At 47.9% G+C, this 19,418-nt stretch overlaps 1 protein-coding gene across 1 annotated transcript in view; it reads left to right on the top strand.

The window, feature by feature from the left end:
- Positions 1 to 17,979, top strand: part of LOC131282772 (trafficking kinesin-binding protein milt) — a 78,004-nt gene extending 60,025 nt beyond the window's left edge. Inside the window, exons 4-8 of the mRNA XM_058312312.1 lie at positions 12,661 to 12,939; positions 14,749 to 14,949; positions 15,017 to 15,682; positions 15,719 to 16,591; positions 16,765 to 17,979. Coding sequence (XP_058168295.1) covers positions 12,661 to 12,939; positions 14,749 to 14,949; positions 15,017 to 15,682; positions 15,719 to 16,591; positions 16,765 to 17,732 — 2,987 coding nt within the window. The 3' untranslated portion in view covers positions 17,733 to 17,979. The remainder of the gene's footprint in view (positions 1 to 12,660; positions 12,940 to 14,748; positions 14,950 to 15,016; positions 15,683 to 15,718; positions 16,592 to 16,764) is intronic.
- The last annotated feature ends 1,439 nt before the right edge of the window (positions 17,980 to 19,418 follow it).

Genomic DNA, 19,418 nt, shown 5'->3' with positions numbered 1-19,418 from the left:
CCCAGGTAGTTGATTTAGTTAGTTTCCTTTAGCCTACGGTGGATATGAACGGTTTTTACAATACTGTCGGTGATTTTTTCGTGTTGTTTTTTAAAGAGTTCGTACGTGAAATGTGTCCTTCAAAAAATATTCTTTCCTTCGTTGAAGTACCATAAGGAAAGATGGTTTTGTTTGATCAAACGAAAAGTTACACAAAAGAAACTTCCCTGCTCGTTTAGGTGCTCCCACGGGTGGTCAGAACTTTTCACAGGCACATAGTAGTAAATTTCCCCCCTCCGCTCGTCACGTTATTGCAAATGATTATTTGCACTGCTCTTCAGGTTCAGTCCGTCTGTCGAGAAGCTCACGTTCATCAACATAAAATACGTGCGACCGTTCGCGGTTTGTGCGAAGGTTTGACCTCACGAGGAAAATTGCCAACACCGAGAATCCCCATTTGCGGTCGGTTGCTTTTATTAGTTTTTTTGGAGGCCGAATTTGTTGGCAAAAGAAATGCTCATGATCATTAATGTATGATGCGCTAGCACAGGAGGTGGTCGAAAAAACGAATTTTCTTACGATGGTCTCTTAAATCATCGCATGGGAATTTTTCTCTGTTCCCCTTGGAAGAATGGAATGTTTGATCAGAGATCGGAAAAAGCTCCCCTCTATCCTCGTTTAATCTTCACTCCAACTGGAAAGGTTAAGCATATATTGTTCTTATTCTACCGTCGCTGTCGGTCTGTCCGGTGGAAGCTCAAAGGCCGTAAATAAGTTTCCATCCGGATGTTTGCTCTCACTGAATTCATTGGATTTATAATGAGCGCTTGTGGCGGCTAATAGGCTGTTCTTTATTCCCTTTTTCTAGGGTAAATTTTAATGAAACGTTCCAACGGGAAAGGGAAATGCACGTCAACATATTACGATGTGTTGATGACCCCGTAAAAATGGGTCCAATTGTTTAGGGCCCGAAAGTCACTGACACGATGAAAACGAACCGCTGATTTATGGCTCCATCAAGAGGTAATCTTTAATGGGTGTGAAATTAAAATTTTGTTAAACCAACCCGCCCGAAGGTTTGTTTACAGCTTGTGTGTGTTTGTCTCTCATTTGTTAACTGCTCTGTTATTTTAGGCATCTCCTCTTCACCGGATGGTTCCAATTCGAACGGTCGATCGATTCCGAATTTATGTAAACACACCGTCGTCGAACACACAGCAGGACAAAACTGAAGACGAATTGCATCGAATCGATTCAAACAAATCCAGAGACCCCCCCGGGTGGAACGAACGTCGTCTTGTAAAGCGCGACACTCCCCGAAAACAAAAAACATCCGTTATGTTACGCCATCGGGCAATCTTCGTGGCGCCAGACGTCGCTGCTGGGAAGCCTCCATCATTACATTGTCACTCGCGAAGGGCCCGTTTCCGATTGACCGATTTTTAAACATTTTAAGCCCGATCTCTCGCGCTCGTCACGACCCTTTTTTCGGAGCCGGAATCGATTTTTGCTGTACATCGTCGATTTGTTTGCATACGCGCGTGCATACTTTCTCTGCTGCTGCACCCCAGCCCGACTTAAAGAAATCCATTTTAAGCTGGATAGAAATGAGAAATGAAAATAATTATTACCGCTTCTCGCCCGCCCGCGGTCGTGCTTAAGAGATTTTCCTCCCCTTGCCGGGAAAAACTGGCGTGACGAATCGTGTACGGAGCTCGCAATAGAACGAAATGCGTTTTAAACGCATCGAAGCCATAGCAATGACGTTGGAAAGTGTGACACTGCGACAACCGGGAGGGAATGCTGGAGGAAGGGCTCTCGGTACAACGGAGAAGAGGAGACACGCTAATCCCCGATGCGTGTCCGGTCCATTTTTCCATCTGCATTCTGTTGTCTTCATTGTGTTGCTTCTATTGTTTACCTTCTTGAAACACAAGAACCTTACGAGGGTGGGGAAAACGGAGGTAAAGGATTTCCACTTGATCCAATTTCAAAGTTCACAGTACACGAACATAGTTTTATTACTTGACTTGTGTACGGGAAATACCAGTTGACAGTAAAATACTTTCAATTACGTTGGTTGGTAAGAAAACTTCCTTGTTATTGACAACATTTCTATTCGTGTCCGGGTATCGATTTTCCTCCCAACGCACGAAAAATCAGCTGGATCAGATGGTGCAGGCGTGGTGTTCATTATGAGAGAACACACGCACACCTATACTCACCTATACCGCAGGACTCGTCGCAAAGGACGAAGTAAACGCACGGATATCCTGCGAGTCAGTTTGCGTTTGACAGTTCGTGAGTGTAAACGAGAAAATCCCCTTTTGAAGGGAGATTAAAATCGTTTCGTTTGTGCGTCATTTGGAGTTGATTCTTTAACTGCGTTGCTATGAAAAAGGATATAAATGTGTTTGCAAGCAAAAGGATGGCATAAAGTCAAGCTCCTGTTTGGTGTGTGCTTTGCCAATTTCCCTGTAGGACATCTGTAAACAACAGTGGGGAAAAGGATGCAAGTTTAATTCAACCTTCCCTCATCACTGCCTCGGAACAGCCAAATCTTAAAACAAAAGGATAATCTAAGATATCTTACACAATCACAACCAATACCTGTGTTCAAAGTGAATTTGGCGTGCCAAAAATGTAATGTTCTGTAAACAACAAAAACCCAAAGCCCGTGTCTACGTGATTCCTCCAACGTCATCCGTGTCTACGTGAGAATAGAAATATCGATCGCCCAAACCCCTTGCGAACGGAGACGAAGACGACACCCCTTTTGCTTTAAGGAAAAGGGGAAAAAAACACGTACGAAATGCAGGTCCATCTTTGACCGCAACATCTGCTTTCTTTTGCACTTCTTGCTAGAGATTTTTCTTAGCTAGTTTTGCCAATACCTCGATGTTTTTATAAATTCTCGCATAAGGCTTTGATGTTATATTTTTATTCATACTCACATTCGCCAACATCACCTTGCATTACCTTTTCACATTCGCGACGAGTACCGCATTTGGTGCGCAGGTCCGATTTTCATATTTTCCATCGCTTGTTCACTCACCGCCCTGTCTTTCCAACTCTCTCTGTCTCGGTTGGAAGTATTTCACAATGTTTTAATATTGTTGTGTCTATCGAAGCACCAACCTCAGGCGCGGTGTTGTGAGTTTTCCATAAAACAGCACGTTCTTACGTTCCGTTTCGTTGCCGAATGTTGTTAAATATATATGCAGCTTCATGTGCAGTTCTGTGTTGTCGCTTGCTTAATGCTTTCGATGTGGTTATATCATTCTATTCGTTGGTTGAATTGTATGTTTAGAATACGTAGCCGAGGGTGATTATTTAATTTGAACTTTAACAAGTGCTACTGTTTGTCTTCTAAATTGAATAATGGAAACATCTTAATTGAACATGTTTTGGTTCGATTACGTAAGGGAAATAATTATTGCTTACCGTCCGTCCGTTTTTCCTTCCGATTTGTTTTTGTCTCCTTTTGCATCCCGGGAAATGAGTTCAAGGAATGTAAGAGTACCTCTGCGCAGCATCCGTTTGCCTCGCGGACTCTTTTCATTCTGTGACCTGCGAGTCGAAAACGTAGAAATAGTTTCCCCTCCGGTTGAGAAGACACGGATGGAATGAAAATTCCGGTCCCTCGTACGAACCTAGTGCTAGCTGAGTATTGCTCAAGATAGGAGGCAATTTTCCTGTATAGTTTTGAAATTACAAATTCGGGATTCATTGAAGAAAGCTAATGAAAATTTATCATAAACCATAGTGTTTACTCCGCCGTGTTGTGGATGGTGATGCAAAACCAAAATTGTGATGCTGCTGTAACACAGTGTTGAAAATGCAGAGGAAAAAAAATCTGCAAAAAGCAAAACAACAGTGAAGAGATAAATAAATAGTTTCCACCAACGTTGTGTGCGTTTAGTTAACCAAATAGTTTTTCCTTCGCCCCGTGTTCGGCCTTGCGATGTAATTTCCTCATTTTCCAACCGTCAATCGCGAATGGTTGTTTGATAATTGATCGGTGGTTGTTGTTGTTTTTTTTTCTTTCTTGGCCACCATTATTTCACCGGATTTCCTCCGGACCGAGACCGACCCGGGGTGGGGTGGGAGAAGTTCCGAGTTGTGTGTCGCCCATGTTTTTAGTGACGTCGGTGCAGATAATGCAACAACGAGAGAGGGATAGTGTGGAAAAGTGATTCAAAAACACCACCTTTCTATCGGCCGAAAAGAAATGACTGGCCAGACTGGTGGAAAAGTGAAGTGAAAACTATCAATTTTCCCCCCAGACAACACCCCAGACGTGGTCGGAAAGTTTCGATGGTCGGTGATTTGCTACCGGCGGTCCCAAGCCCCGAAACAAAACACCGTCGAGTTTCCAATTCCCAGTGGTTTTTTGCACGCGGTGCGCATGTGCTTGACCAACGCGTTTGATGAAGGGCCCGTGTCACACTGTGTGCGTGTGTGTGTGTGTTGAATTTTCCGAGCAAAGTTGGACTGAAGCTGTGTGTTTATCGAAAAAATTATTTGGAGAGTACTTTCAATTGGAACTGTGATAACATTGGACAACTCTTGCGTAAATCTAAACAGAGGTTTTTCCTCCCAATGGAAGTAAGATGCTCTATAACTAGCCGAACATAACAACCCAAGGAGTATGTTTGGGTTCGCCTTAAAAGAGACCAACTGATCTTCCAGCAATGCCACACACACATAACAACAACACGCAACCATCGTTAGAGGTCGGCTCGGGTCGACGCTGAAGTCTTTTAAATTAGCTTCAATTTTCCCGAAATAATTGGCCATCAATTGGGAAATGCCATGTCCGAGCATGTTTTCCTTTCCGCGCTTGCAGGAGAGGCGAAAGAGGAAAGCTGGTCATTTACCTGCTAGTCATCTCGGTCTTTTCCGGAGTGAACGATTTTCCCGGCGCTCCATGTGTTTTTTTTCCTTGACAAATATGCCAACAATTCCTTCAAGTACGTTGTTTCTGTCATGTCGTTGCGTGAACACATTTTCCAATAACTTCTCTCAAGCACCGCTGTGAGGTTTCATTGACCCCTGCAGGCTCCTTAAGGGCCGGGATGGTTGCGGCAGTAGAGCGAGTAATGATGAAACGTTGTACGGAATTTCTCATAATGCGCACGTGAACATACACGTACACAAGTTGACATTCACCAGTGTCACTTTTTTTCCAGACACAAGCATTTCTTTTCCTCGTAATATCGTTAGAAGATTTGTCTGCACATTTTTGCCCACCTTTTTCCTCGTCCAGTTTTCATCTCATAACTCGGACGGGATGGGGGTTGTTTTCCTTTAGTTCCCCCTTCCCGGAGGAAGTGAGTGTGGCATTTTCCATAATTTTTCTCTCTCAGCGAATGGGAAACAAATAATAAAATGATCAACAGACCGGAGGAGGAAGATAACTGTACAACTGTATTGTCAAAGAATGTTGCACCTGGGGTCACATTGTTGTTGTGCCATTGCACCAATTCGCATTACAACCCCCCTCTGCTTGGAACATATGTTCAACATGGCTCATTATGCATCGGAAAAGAGAGCGGTCTCGTTGGTGGATGATGATGTTTGTCCCACTGAACAAGTGCACTTTTGTGTGCGCATCCCTCTGACTGCGACATCTCTCAGATGCATTGAGGTTGCTTGTGCTTGTCTTTTGTTTAGTCCCGGTTCACCCTTTAAAGGGCAAACACACACAACAACATTGTGAAACCTTCGTTCAAGCGAAGACGGGCGCATGCCACAGGTGTCAAACGGAAATGTTCCGTTGTGGGAGGTCTTTGAAAGTTGATCTCGCGAAATAACGATCCCCCTTCCTTTTTTATTCAACGTTTCCTTTGCATTCGTTGCAGTAATTGAACTCGTAAAGATCTCCCCCATCTGCAAGGCATTGCAATCCCATCTCCCCCCCCCCCCCCCCCCCCCCCCCCCCCCCCCCCCCCGATGGCCATGACCGTGAGCGATGGAAGAAAAAACTGGGAAAAAGAACGAATCCCGCTTCAGCTGGAACGTTATTAGCATTAGCTGCGTTGCGATGAAGCTGCTCCGAAGAGGCTTTGCAAATCTTATCTCACGTCATTTGCGACGGGAGGATGGTCTTGAGTAATGGAATCGTTACGGCTACACTCGATTTCCTACCACCGGAAGATGGGAGAAAGAAAGGGGAAGAAGCGGAGGTACGTTAACCTGCACAGGGATGGATTTTCGCGATCATCCTAGAATTGGAAATCTCGGGAAACATCTCCGTTTGACTGAGTGGCAAATTAGCAGCGCCCTAAATTGAATCTGACTGCTGGTGGTTTATCGTGCCAGGTCATCATCATGATCATCTTCAGCAACATCATTACAAGAAGGTGCAGCCGAGAAAGAGAAGGATGATTTGTGTGTGTGCATCGTAACGCGAAAATGCATGACTTATTTAAAGCGTTCCCTTCCGTCCATTACCTTCATATCCGTCGTCGTTAGACGAAGGAGGGTTTGTTGTTCCGGTCGTTAGGAATGGTGGTTATGTTGCCTATTCTAATGCCCGTTTCTTTCCCCCCTCCCCTGTCCCATGGAAATCACTTAAGCTCAACCGGGGGGTGGGTTGCTCGCAAAAATGTGCACACGGTTGTTCTTGCCGTTTGCAATGCTGCGATGATTTGCAACATTGTTTTGCGATGGTGCAATTAGGGTTGCATTAGATAACGTTGGCTGGTTCAGAAATATGTGCGCCTCCCCCGAGCACCGTTATGCAAATTCCAGCAGCTGGAAACACATTTTCCGAATTCGTCTGGGTCGAAGAGAGTGGGGAGAGCTTGGGGGGGGGGAACGCTCAAGACGAACAGCGCAATCGTTTTCCTCGTTGGCTGAAAACGGGTTAATCATAATTTGATTATTTATCTTCCGTTCGATCGAGTTGTGGAAATCGCCCGCTTAGTTTGCGGTGTGCGATTGTGAAACGGTGAAAAACGGTTCGCCGTTTGGGGGGAAACCATTTTCCCAAATTTTAATAGGGGTTTTCCCAACTTTCGCAATTGAAAACCATTATCGAGTTATTTGCAGATTTTATTAAAAGTGTGATCGTGAACAAAGTGCCAACATCAGACTGTATGAAAATGTGTTTTCCAAGCAAGCCATTTCTGGTTTTCTGAAAGATCGACGTTCCGTTAAAATGTACCTTGCGTAATTATTGGTGGTAAATCAATGAACTTAAACGATCGCGAACGAACGAACCGCCTCCGTTTGCGAATTGTTGAAAATGTTGTCCCGTGCCGTGAATGTGTTTCGCAAGAAGAAGGCGAAGAATGCCGGGTCCAGCTTGGCGGGCGGTGAAACCGACGGAGAGGATACGAATGCCAGCGGGACGGAAACGGAACCGGACGACCAGAGTTGCCACTCGGAGCCGGTGGTGAGAACGTCCGTCCGTCCCGGCGGAAATCTGGACCAATCGTCCGCCTCCTCCTCGACCGAGTGCTTCCAGGACGAAACGAGACCTCACAGGAGAACTCCCAAAAGCTGGACCGGACTTAAGAAACGATCTCCCAAAGCCCGCCACGATGACGAACCGACGGAAGAGGACTCCTCCTCGCAGGGGATTTTCGGATCGCGATCGCTCCTGTCCACGATCCGGCGGGCCAGATCCCGATCCCGATCGTCCGCCGCGTCCTCCGTCGTCGATCAGGCGCTTCCCTCGTCCAGAAGTACGCTAAGTAGTCGGAGTGAAGGCGCTTGTGGTGCACAGAGCACGGTGGTTGTCAATTCGAGCAGCTTCACGAGTGTTAAATCGCACCGAAGATCACGCGAGAGAGATGGTGGTGGTGGTGGAGGAGGAGAAGACGGTGTTGTTCGGCCAGGTTTGAAGAGTTCCAGGACGGATTTACCAACTACATTTTGTGTGTGTGTGTTCGATTTTGATTTAAGTATTTCCTGGTAACGGGTTGTTGCTATTCTTGTTTGATTATATGTTATGTGTTTTCAGAATGAGCACTATTTATTTTTCGTTTGTTATTTGCGTGTGTGTGTTTTCTTTTTGCTAAATTATGTTTAATTTGTGTTACTCTACCTGTTTTGCTATCGAACCTTATTAAACTGAATCCAAATGTGTCTCTTATGTGTAGCCAATTGCATATCTTTCTAAACTTCATGTTTCTCTCGCTCGTTTGCTAGAAAACTTTCCATCCAAACGATCGTAGGCCTGATATCGCCCACGGCCACATCCAAATCTAAATGGGAAAACCGAAAACAATCCAAGGAAATGAACCCGAGATAGAAAGTGACCCTACTTGTTTGCCCTTAACGAGCCCCTGACCATCGTCAATTAGCGCGCTCCGTGGAGGCATACCATTTCATGATCCTGTTGTGCTCCGGCGTCGTGTTATGTAAATGCTGTTAATAATTTCTCCAACCGCGAAAAGGCAAAGGCAATTTTAATGCATTCACTCAGCGGGTCCACCCTTCGGAAAGGGCTTTTCGATAAATTTGCTCGCTTTTGATATTGAATTCGATAGCGAAATCTTAAAACAAACCCGTTGGTGGTGCCTTTTTTTGCCAGGACCAACCTGTTCCCGGGACTTCCTTATCGTTCGCACATTGGAATGTTGTTCTGGTGGTCGCCGATGGCGCCACTAATTGCATTCGTTCCCTTCGCCCCACGCGGGAGCAAACGTAAACAAGTAAATGAAATTAAATTAAACTAGACCTAAGGCTTGGCCGTTTGTTTGCCCCAACTCCCTTTCCTATTCAGCATCTTGTTAGTCGCTTCGGCTGCTTGATATCTGATCTGACGCAAAAACGGCGCACAAGAAGGTACATTCCAGTGCCAACCAAACCTCCTCCTCCGCCACCGCCGGCGGGGTGGAAAACCTTTTGCCAGAGCCCTTCGCAACGTTCGTTCGTTTGAACTTTTCCTCCGATCAACAATAAATATTTTAATAGCCCCCGCTCGGTGGAGGATCGCGCCGACATCGTTAGTCACTCAGTTTTGCGGGCGCCTAAGAGGGTGCAGACAGCCGCAGCAAGGTGTGGCTGCCAGTGACCGGTTTTCGTGGAGTCTGGGAAAATTTTCAAACTCTCCCCTTCGATTCTAATGTCAGTCCAAACGGTTGGCGTGCGGCGGAAGATCGATCGATGGAAGAAGGGGGAAATGGTTTTCGAGAAGGCCAACGCTTCAGGTGCAATGAAACACTCGACAAGGGTTCCGTTAACCTGGTGGTATTTTCATACACGGGAAGGAAAGAAAAAAGGAAGGTTGATATTTGGTTGTTGTTGTTGAGGTTTATTACTTTCTGCAGCCTCCAACTCTCCACCGAAACGTTCCATTGAAGTTAAATGTTTATGTTCAAGATGATCGCTTATCGGGAAGACAACATCAGCGCCTTTACACAACCTCTTCTTGCTTGCCGTGGAGTTTTCTTTTTGTGGTGAAGAAAGTGGTAGGAAAAGGTGTCGTTACACCAGGAACCGATCGATTCCCCAAGGACCTTTCCGCCCCCGCAAAGGTCGTCTAATTAAAGGCACTTTTGAAAACTGCACAAACCTCGATCCCATTTCCCCCGGCGTCCCAGCGGAGAAAACCGAAATTCAAAGCCCCCCAAATGCTTTTAGTTGAACAACAACAACGGCCGCGATCGATTGCAAACCGGGGCCCACGGCGTTTTCCGAACGTCCGGAACCGAACGATCGCCGCCAGTGAAAGGTCGAAACCCCGACGTCGGAAAGAAGGAAGAAAAGCGAGCGGCGGAAAATCCAGAGCTCGTTTTCGATCGATCGCTCGCTCGCGAAGGGGTTAATAAGAGGAGGCTGTTTGCGTTTGTTTGTTTGACCGAATGTTTGCGTAATGGTGTAATGCGCGAGATCGAAGATGATCGTACATCATCTCTCGGCTCGTTAGACGAGGAGCGAGACCTGGCCGATTGGATGATGGCAAGATAAAGCAGCCAACAACGAGAGACAACGACGACGGTGGAGTGTCAGTCGATAAATTACTAGTTCTCGGCGATATCTTCCTCCGGCGATCGGGAACCCGAAAGTGGTTCACATCGATCGCCCACAAACGTGGATGGAAAGTGAAACCTAAAACCCCCGCCGCGGCTTAGAGAATAGAAGCTAAGCATTATGACTGTCAATAACAGTAAATTTTTATAGCGATTGCCGTTTTTCAGCAAATAGGGTTTAGGAAAATACTCCCCATACAAATATTATCCAAACAAACCAGTTTCCACCATCTTGGAACAGGTAGTTTCCCCCTTCAGTAGGAGAAGGTGGTACACATTTGTCAGCAGTAAATCCACTTGTGTCCCTTTACAGTCCCCCGGACGGGTTGTCTCCCCGTCTCTCACGACACTTGTGTCACTTTCATCTCACGATTTTCGCGTTTTCGGCCAATGAAAGGATTAACATGTTAACAGATCGCGATCGTGCACCGTCTGGTGATTGGCAATATTAATTGGATTTATGGACACAATGAACGTTGGAAATGGATCGAACGTCAACCAGCATCTCATAACCCGCCGAAGAGAGAGATGGTGGTCTCGATAATTCGTCGTTCAGGTTTATTTTTGTGTTGCCCTTCATGGTTGGCGAAAAATGTTTCAAACGTTCGACAGATAAATCGAATCGACCTAAGATAAATAAAATAGACATCCTTTCCGAACAATGGCCTGTTGTTGTAAGTGTCGATTGGCAACCCGGGGAGTGTTGGTCGGAAAATTTTGTTTGCGAAATAACACCGAACGCTGCTGGTGGTTCCCGTTTGTTTTTCGTGACATTTACCTTTTTCGGAACCTTTCGAAGCTTTTCACCGTGAATGATTGTGTGGAGAAGCATCTTTTACATTGTCAGCCAGATGATGAGGCTTCGTGTCGTGAAGGAAATGAAGGGGAGGGTCAACAGTCACCTAGACACCTCGTGAATTTGTTGTACATTTTTATCCTGTGCTGTCGATCGGAATGCCAACCCCCTTTACCTTCTGGCGTTTTCTTTTTTACCGTGCTGGGAAACTAGTGTTAAGCAAACAAACACACCCGAAGGGGAAGAAGAATGTTGCATAATGACTTCATTAGAGCTACTCCCAAGAGAAGGAAGGGAGTTCACCGGTTAGTTTATTCTTTCGCCGGTCACGAAATCATCACTGTCAAAGGTGACTCGTCGACGACGAAATGCTCGTTCGATGCTAAAAAGGCAACTAAACTGCAGCGTGATAATGTTTCATGCTTTACGAGACATGCTCCGGTCGGCGGCAGGTCCTTCGTGACATGGACAGACTCATTTGTGTCGTGTTCCAGGGTTGTCAGGTGCGGCCATCTAACCATTCATAGAGCCATTCTTGTTTCCCAAGTCATCCATTAAGCTTCACACTTACTTTCTTTGCCCCTTGGTTTATTTTACTTCCAATCGGTTTTATTGCAATCACGTGTAATGATGCTTCGTGAGGTGATTAATCCTTGGTTATTGGAATGCGAAATTTGCCGGTTCTTACAAACACCATTTAAATGCAAAACATTACATCATCCGATGCTACAATAAAACCGAAATATTGCACAAACCCTTTTAGCGCTGAAAAGGAAAGCCAAAAACAGGGCCGCCAACGTAATACATTTTAATCGTTCCATTAATCGGGCAAACAAACAAAAATTAAAATCGAATAACAAAACATTCCACAGCACCACCCACCCACCCACCCCACAAAAAAAACCCTAGAGCTGGGAAAGGAGAATAAGAAAAAGAGGATGCTGCTCGAGATGGGAGCCACTTTTCTTTCCGACTGCGCTAATATTGATGTTCCGCTCACGATTCCATTCCGTCACGAGGGGAGCTTTTCTTCGGTTTTTGTGTGGTGGTGGTGGAAAACTGGAGCAATCTTTTCGTTTCGCCGGCAGCTCCTTGATTTGTTTCTTTTCTCCTGGGATTGTTTCGTTTTTGTTTTGTTTGTTTTTTCGGAGGGTTGCGTAACACGACCCGCGGCCAGACTTTTGCCCTATCTTCTCGAAGAAATGGTACCACAATTTCTTTTGCCCCACCGGTTCTCTCGGCCAAACACAACATAATCGTAGCTGCTGGGTGTTGGGTGCAAAATTAAAAAATAAAAGCAGTTCCAAACCTAACAAGCATAGGCCGAAAAGTGGCTTTTTTAAGTGGTACCTTGTTGCTTTTGTTACGTTTTACATGTTTTCGTAACAACCACTTAGCGGGTTTTACTCGCAAACGTTAAAGAGGTGGTGTTGGTTTTCTATCGTTAGAAGAAGAATACCTAATCTGGCCTTCCCGGGTTCTAGTAGAACAAATGGGCAGGTTTAATCCTCTTAATGTAATTTTCCTCCAACAAAGCGTGACACAATTCGATAAGCCAAACACTTCCACCTCCGATTGAGCGTTCTTGAACGCGAATGCAATTAGCGTGTGGCGTCGTAGTTCCCGGTTTCAAGTTCAAGTGTATCGATTTCTATCTTAACTATCGTGTTCAAGTGGTCTACTTTATTTCCTCTTTGTCTGTCGGTCTTTGATAAAGGAAATTCCAGTGACAATAAACTGTTCGATTTAAGTCTGGTTTGTGTCATCATGTTCAATCCATTTACTTTGATTTTATCTTCCTTGTATGCTCGTACTTTCATCAATCACCCCCGATATATGACACCTAATTATCCGTTACTAATGAAGATGTTCCGACCTTTCTTCCTCTCTCCCACACAGTCCTATGCGGTAACCGAGTGAGCCAAATGACCCGCGCGTACGATGACATCGATGCCGTAACGCGTCTGCTGGAAGAGAAGGAAAAGGACCTCGAGCTGACGGTGCAGATCGGCAAGGAGCTGCTGACGCAGAACACGCACCTGGAGAACCGGGTCGCCGAGCTGGAGCAGGAGCTGAAGGGCACGAACGAGAACCTGGCGCAGCTCTCGCACGAGCTGCACCAGAAGAACGAGCTGATCGGCATACTGACGAACGATGCCGACGATACCAGTGAAAATGGTAAGCCCCGTGCGATCCCACCTAACCTTACCTTTCCCGGTTTCATTGTAGGAAGGCGTTGTTGACTGCTTTCGATGGCGTTCCCAATAATTGTGCTGATTAATAGCTTCCCCGACACAAGTTGGCTCTAATACCGCACCTCTATTTTACCAACCTTTCGAACCCTCACACATAGGGTTTGTTTTTCCACTCCTTGATTTACAAACAACCCCTCTCCGAGGGGCGGCCAGCATTCCTTTTGTTTTAGTCGACTTTACCAAATCAACTGATAAGCGAAGGAATCACAATGGCTCTCAATGGCGACGTGAGTGAAAGTCATTTGGGAAAACAAATGGTGGAGGTTTGCCGATCGAATCGCCACCACGGACTAATATATTTGCAATCCTGCCTTTCGTGGACAGAAAGAATTTGAAACTTTCCTCCAGTGAGTCGTCGAGTTTGTGGATGGCGTAAGCTCTATCATATATATTAGCACGTGAAACTAGCGATTGCGTCATACGCGACGGAGACAAGCGTTTGCGTTCCGAAATGATCTAATGCCACTCAACGGGGTTTGATATCAGAGGTATGAACTTGTTCTCCACGGGCAAGATAAGCCCCTGACCAGACTGACGAGAACTTGACTCTCGGCCACTCTTGATTTATCTCCCAGGGAGGAGGTGTAAAGCAAATATAAAATTACTCAAAGTGTCACCCCGGTATTCGTTTTAATCTAATTGAAAAGAGGAGGAAACCGGGACGAAGGAAGAAACGGTGCCACCAGCGTTATTGCTTATCATTTGCAATCATTTCTGCTTCTACTTCTCCTCCCCCCCTCCCGCTCAATCATAACAACGACGCAATAGCACTCCGGACCGAAGTGCAACGACAAATGCAGTCGAAGTGCATCAGCCAAAGTGTGTGAAGTGTTGGGTTGTGTACACTGGCTCTCGTCAAAGTTAATTTTAAACCTCAGTTTGTTGCGTGTGTCCAGCCCGAGAAGGAGACTTTAGCGCCGTCGTTGTATGGTAATTGTAAAAAAAAAAAAACATTCCATGTCCTCTTTTCCTTCCGAAGAAATGCGGTAACGGAATTATATCGAGCTGAAAATCGATAGATGTCGTGTTTTCTCCGTCCATTTTGGCGCATAACGTAGCGCCAGTTCTCGGTGGACGGATTCTATTTGGGGAGTGTTTGATCCTTAGTGGGAAGAAAACAAAAAAGAAACATTCGTACAAAAATCAATAGACAGAGTATGTTTTCCAACTCGGTTACGAAATGCTGATGCTCGCGTGTCGCTTGGTGGTGGCGCCTTTCAGTGCGAACTCGAGGTTCAGTGTGTTTGGAAGCCACGAATGAGTTTCCGTTCGGTTACGGCAACCTCCAACAACAGGAGGACGGTTCGGTTGTGAAGTGTTCTCTCTAATGAACCTTATAGGTTTACGCTTAGTCCCCTCCGACCTCTTCGTTCTATTAAAGGAAAATAAGGCGAGGGTTTTTGTAGTGGTAGGGGCACGTCCCTAGACGACGAAGCGAGATTCCGATGCGGAGGAAAGACACAACCGACCGGCGGCTACAGGTCAATGGAGATAAGCGAACCGATCGTGCTGATGATGCCGTTGGTCCGTCATCGTCGCTCGTTGCTGTGTTACCAGCGTCGCAGTATCTCCTTATCAGTGTCGGCCACCACGTCCAAGTGCTTTTGCATGCAATTATTCCGTACGGCCTCGTTTCCCTCTCTCTCTCAGAGAGGCTCTCTCTATGGCTTCCCAATGTTAGGTGGCCGCTGGACTAACATTTGCTTTCCGTTTGCTATTCTCCTGCCCACAGTCACACCGACGGCATCGAAGTCGATCAACCTGGAGCTGCTGCAGCGCAAGGTCAAGCACCTGGAGGAGGAGAACAAGTCCCTGCGCACGGAGACGGCCCAGCTGGTGAAGGAGACGGACGAGTGCGAGGAGCAGGAGCGCAAGCTGATGGCCGACATCGCCAACCAGCTCACGACGGCCAACAGCGAGTTCGATGGTTTGAGTAAGTACCGTGTTTCGTCGTGTCGTGCTCCGGGACCACACAGTAACCGCAGTTCTCTTCTCCTCAGATTTGGAACTCGAGCGACTAAAGGAGGAAAACCGGCTGCAGCATGAGCAAATCATCAGCCTCACGGGGCGCCTGTCGGAGGCGGAAATACGGCTGCATCAGCTGACGTCGGAGAACGAGGAAGCGTCGTCGCTGCTCAGCATCACCAAAGAGAACCAGAACCTGCTGGCGGGCGAGCTGTCCGAGTTCAAGCTGCGCTATCAGGAGGTGCTGAATCTGCTGCAGGAAACGCAGGAGCAGCTGCGGCGGCAGCGTAAACGAGCCCAACCGTTGGCGAGGAGTTCGCTCATCCCGGGCATTACGGCACTCGCCGGTGGCGCACCCGATTCCCTGCAGTCGGAGCTGATGGAAACGTCGCTCTACTCGGAGCACAGTCTCGACTCGGGCATCGACTCGGTGCGTGGAGGAATGCTAGGTGGTGTAGGTGGCGTCGGCGGCCAGCAGCAGGTGCCCTCGTACCGGAAGGTATTCGAAACGGTGCGCACGGCGAGCCGGGCGAATCCGAACGGGTTCAGTGATAGTTTCTCGCAGCTCGGTTCGATGACGATGAGTTCCTCCTCGCAGCCACGGATGGCGCCGTACGTTTACCCAGGACTGGGAGGCAATTCGGCCAATGCTGGCGCATCGCACACCACGATGGCACACTCGTATCTGAGCGGCGGTGGTGGTGGTTCGTCGGTTTACAGCACGATGTACGGTGGAGGAAGCTCGCTCGGAGGACGGTCGTACTCGCGCGAAAGCCTTACCGCCGACTCGGACGATGGCTACCCGGGAACGGGCCAGCAGCCAGGCATTCCGGGTGCACCGGGTGCCAAGGATCTGGAGGCGGCCTTGAAGCGCCTTACGCCGGCCGAAGTGTTGGCGAGGCGAGCAATGCTCCAGCATGCCCCGCTCGGTACGTACAGCTACGATGAGCAGCCGTCGGGAATGCCGCTCGGTTGCCGCACGCCGGACAGTATTATGTCTACCGGTTCGTCCGGCTTGTCCGGCCTGTCGTCGGCGGCGACCGGTGGCGGTAACAGCAGTTCCCAGTGGCGCCTACCGGAGAAGTTGCAGATTGTGAAACCGATCGAGGGCTCGCAGACCCTTCACCACTGGTCACGGTTGGCCACGCCGACGCTGAGTGGACTGCTCGAGGAACGACCCGGTGTTACGATACGCGGTGGTCGTGGACTCGACGAACTCGGTCTTCAAACGTACTCGCTCTCCGACGTTGAGGAGGACGAAGACGCCGAAGATCACCCGGGCAAGCGGTTCCAATCGTTCGGATGCACCTACACCTACACCAACAGCACCGTACTGCATCCGGACGATGGCACCACGGCCGTCACCTTCAGTCTGCCACCGTCACAGATGTCCTCGCAGATGGCGTCCGAGTGTCCATCGCGACAACCGACCGCTCCGTCGACGCCACGGTCCAGTCTGTCGCGGCGCAACTCCTGCTCGACTTTCAGCGTCAACCTAGGCCTCGCGTCCATGCTGAACGAGCGTGGCATCAAGGCCGTTACCCCCAGTGCACTTAACACCCCCGCGGGACCCAACTTTTCACCCACGGTCACACCCTGCAATAGTCCAGGTAAGAAATAAATGACTTGGTCTTATTATCGTTAATCACAGTAGGCGTCACTACGAAATTCGATTGGATGTTCGTAGTAGGCGTCAGTTTTTCGGTTGGATATTCGTTGCTCTTCGTTGTTTGCTCCAAGTCCAAGAGTACTTCAATAATCTGTTCCCATTTTTCGCTTCCAGATGGTTCCCCGACACGTTCAATGTCCCCCGAACCACCACTCCTGTCCGGTCTGCTAGCATCTGGAGCCGATATCCTTCGCAAACGCTTTGCCGCCTCGACCAGCAATAGCAGCGGTGGCCCCGGTCCCTCCGACCCCACCGACCGTGCGTCGAGAGTTATTTCCCGCAACAAGGTCGCCCTTTCCCGGCTGGAGAAGAAGGCACTCCGCTCGATCAAGATCATGGAGAAGGTGGAGAGTATCGGGCTGGAGAACATCATGCTGCCACCGCAGCACCCGCCCGGCATCAGTCCGCTCGCCCTACACGGTTCGTCGGCCATGTACAGCACGGCGTCGACCGGTCGCGGACGCAGCCCGATGGCACAGCTGACCAGCTTGAAGCACCTCCAGGATCAACGACGCAAACACCAGCAGCAGCAACAACAACAAGCGGACGACGAAACGGTCCTCATTGACAAGCGCACGATCAAGGCCGTCTTGAGCAAGGGTCTTTCGCACGACAGCCTCAAGAGTATGGCGTCGTCGTCCGGTGCGAGCAGCGGCATCAGCACGGCGATGTCCTCCGACTCGGACAGCTCTTCCGTGGCGAGCAACGACTCGGACCGTCCGTCGCCCGCCGCTACCGCCTCACCGACTACGGCCGCACGACTGAAGCAGATGCAGCGCCAAAAGTCTCGCCGTAACCTGATGAACGGTGCGAACGGAGGTACCCAGCGACCGGATCTCGGCACGGTGAACGGTGCGTCCACCGGGCGGACCGGCGTCCGACCAGATCTCGGCACGGTCGGCGGGAATAAACCATCTTCCGCGGGCAGCAAATCAACCTCCAACCAAGGCAAGGATACCCGAAAGGAAACGCAGCAAGCGGCGGCGGCGGCCCCGAAAGAGGAAAGTACCCGTTCGCTCGGACAAAGTGTGTACGGCACGATCAGTTCGTTGCTATTTGGCCGCAAAGGTGGACTGCTGTAATAGGCTGCTGTGTTCGTGTGAAAGTGCGTCAAGAAGAGTGAGAGAGAGATAGGAGAGTGGTTTAAGGCACACATTACGTCATCACTAAGATGGTGCAAGAAAGAAGAAATCGTCGCGTTTCCTTTCTTTCGGAACTTTTTTTTTAGACCTTTAAGTTGTGTCCCTATTTAGTATCTTTAAATCATTTAGCTAAAACGAAGCGAGAAGGAGAGAATTTAATGTAGAATACTGTATCTGTAGTTCATCTCTCTCTCTTCGTTTGTTTAACCAACTTTTTAGAGTAGACAAACAAACAGGATATTATCTTTTCGTTTTAAGCACCACAGATCGCGCCCCTCCCCATCCAACGCGTTCACCCTTCCCCCAACCACGGGAGAGAAAGGGGTGCAATATATCTCGACCATTGAGCATTGCGGTACACATGCGAAAGGAATGTACAACCCACAAATGAACACCGTGCGAAAACATTACGATAAAACAATATCGATACTCATCGATAGAAATTATTCTTCACATCCACATCCGGTTTTCCCTGCGAACAAAAACGCCAATGAAGGAGAAGGAAACATGGTCGTACACTCACTCGAAACATTTCTTAAACTGCCCGCGGAAATGCGCCGTAGAAACACTTCAGTATTTGTGATCCTCCGTCGTTGATTTTAGAGCCACTTTAGATTAGAGATGACGCTTATCGTTTATGCAGTAGAGTTTATTAACGGCTTTTCGTCTGATGAGGTGCGTGCCGAAACATTCCGGTGTATGAGAAGCGTGCTGCCGTGTGTGGCTTAGTGCGTGTTTGCATGTGTGTGTGTGTCTGTGTAAGTCCAATCGGGACGGAACTGAACCTCTTCTGTTTTTCTTCTTCCTAAACTATTTCCTGTGAAATCCACACAGAAGTTCGTTCGAACATAGTAAGATCATCCTTCATTTCAAGCTACCCTACCATAGCCTACTTTTCCTAGGATAGGATGCGCTTAGAAAATCATCCTTCGAGTGAGTTTGCGATCGAGTTTGCCTTTCTTTCCAGTGCTTGCTTTGATGTCGGTGAATGATGTGACAATTGTTTTACGATTACGCCGGTTATCCTTTGCCGGACGTACAGACCCCTTTCCCGTGTTCCGAATGCCCTCGGATGATATGTTCCTCGTAGGAGCGCTTAAATTATATCGCACATCACAAACTACTAGCGTGTGGCGGATGGTGTGTGGAACATGTGACGGTGTGTGGTGCATCTCTACAACTTAATTCTACTTCTAGTCCAATGAACAACGAATTATTTTTTTTTTTTCATTGTAGATCTTTCAATCATTCATACTATTTACTCGACTTTTCATGCTTTATGAAAATTTATTCTTTTCGACAACCGAGCAATATCAAAACCGACACCCGACTGACCCGGCAAAGTAAAAGATCTCATCGGCATCGTTGGTCCCACGTCCCGGTTCCGAACCTTTCTCTGGAAAAGTTCGTGCTAACCCCCACCCTGGACGGATCAACCCTCCTTCTCCCCCATGGTGAACATTTAACATCAAATCGGTACCCTAACTCTGTACTTTTAGGGAACTCGTTTCCCTTCGTGACTTTTCTATCTTTCCAACATCTTTCGAGAAGTACAAAATCACCAAGCCCTAGCTGGAGGAGACTCTATCTATCCACCGGCATCAAAGGGTTTATTGTGCACCTCTC

The sequence above is a fragment of the Anopheles ziemanni genome, chromosome 2, assembly GCF_943734765.1.
Source record: "Anopheles ziemanni chromosome 2, idAnoZiCoDA_A2_x.2, whole genome shotgun sequence".
Taxonomy (NCBI): Eukaryota; Metazoa; Arthropoda; class Insecta; order Diptera; family Culicidae; genus Anopheles; species Anopheles ziemanni.
This window is presented reverse-complemented; position numbering and strand designations above follow the sequence as displayed.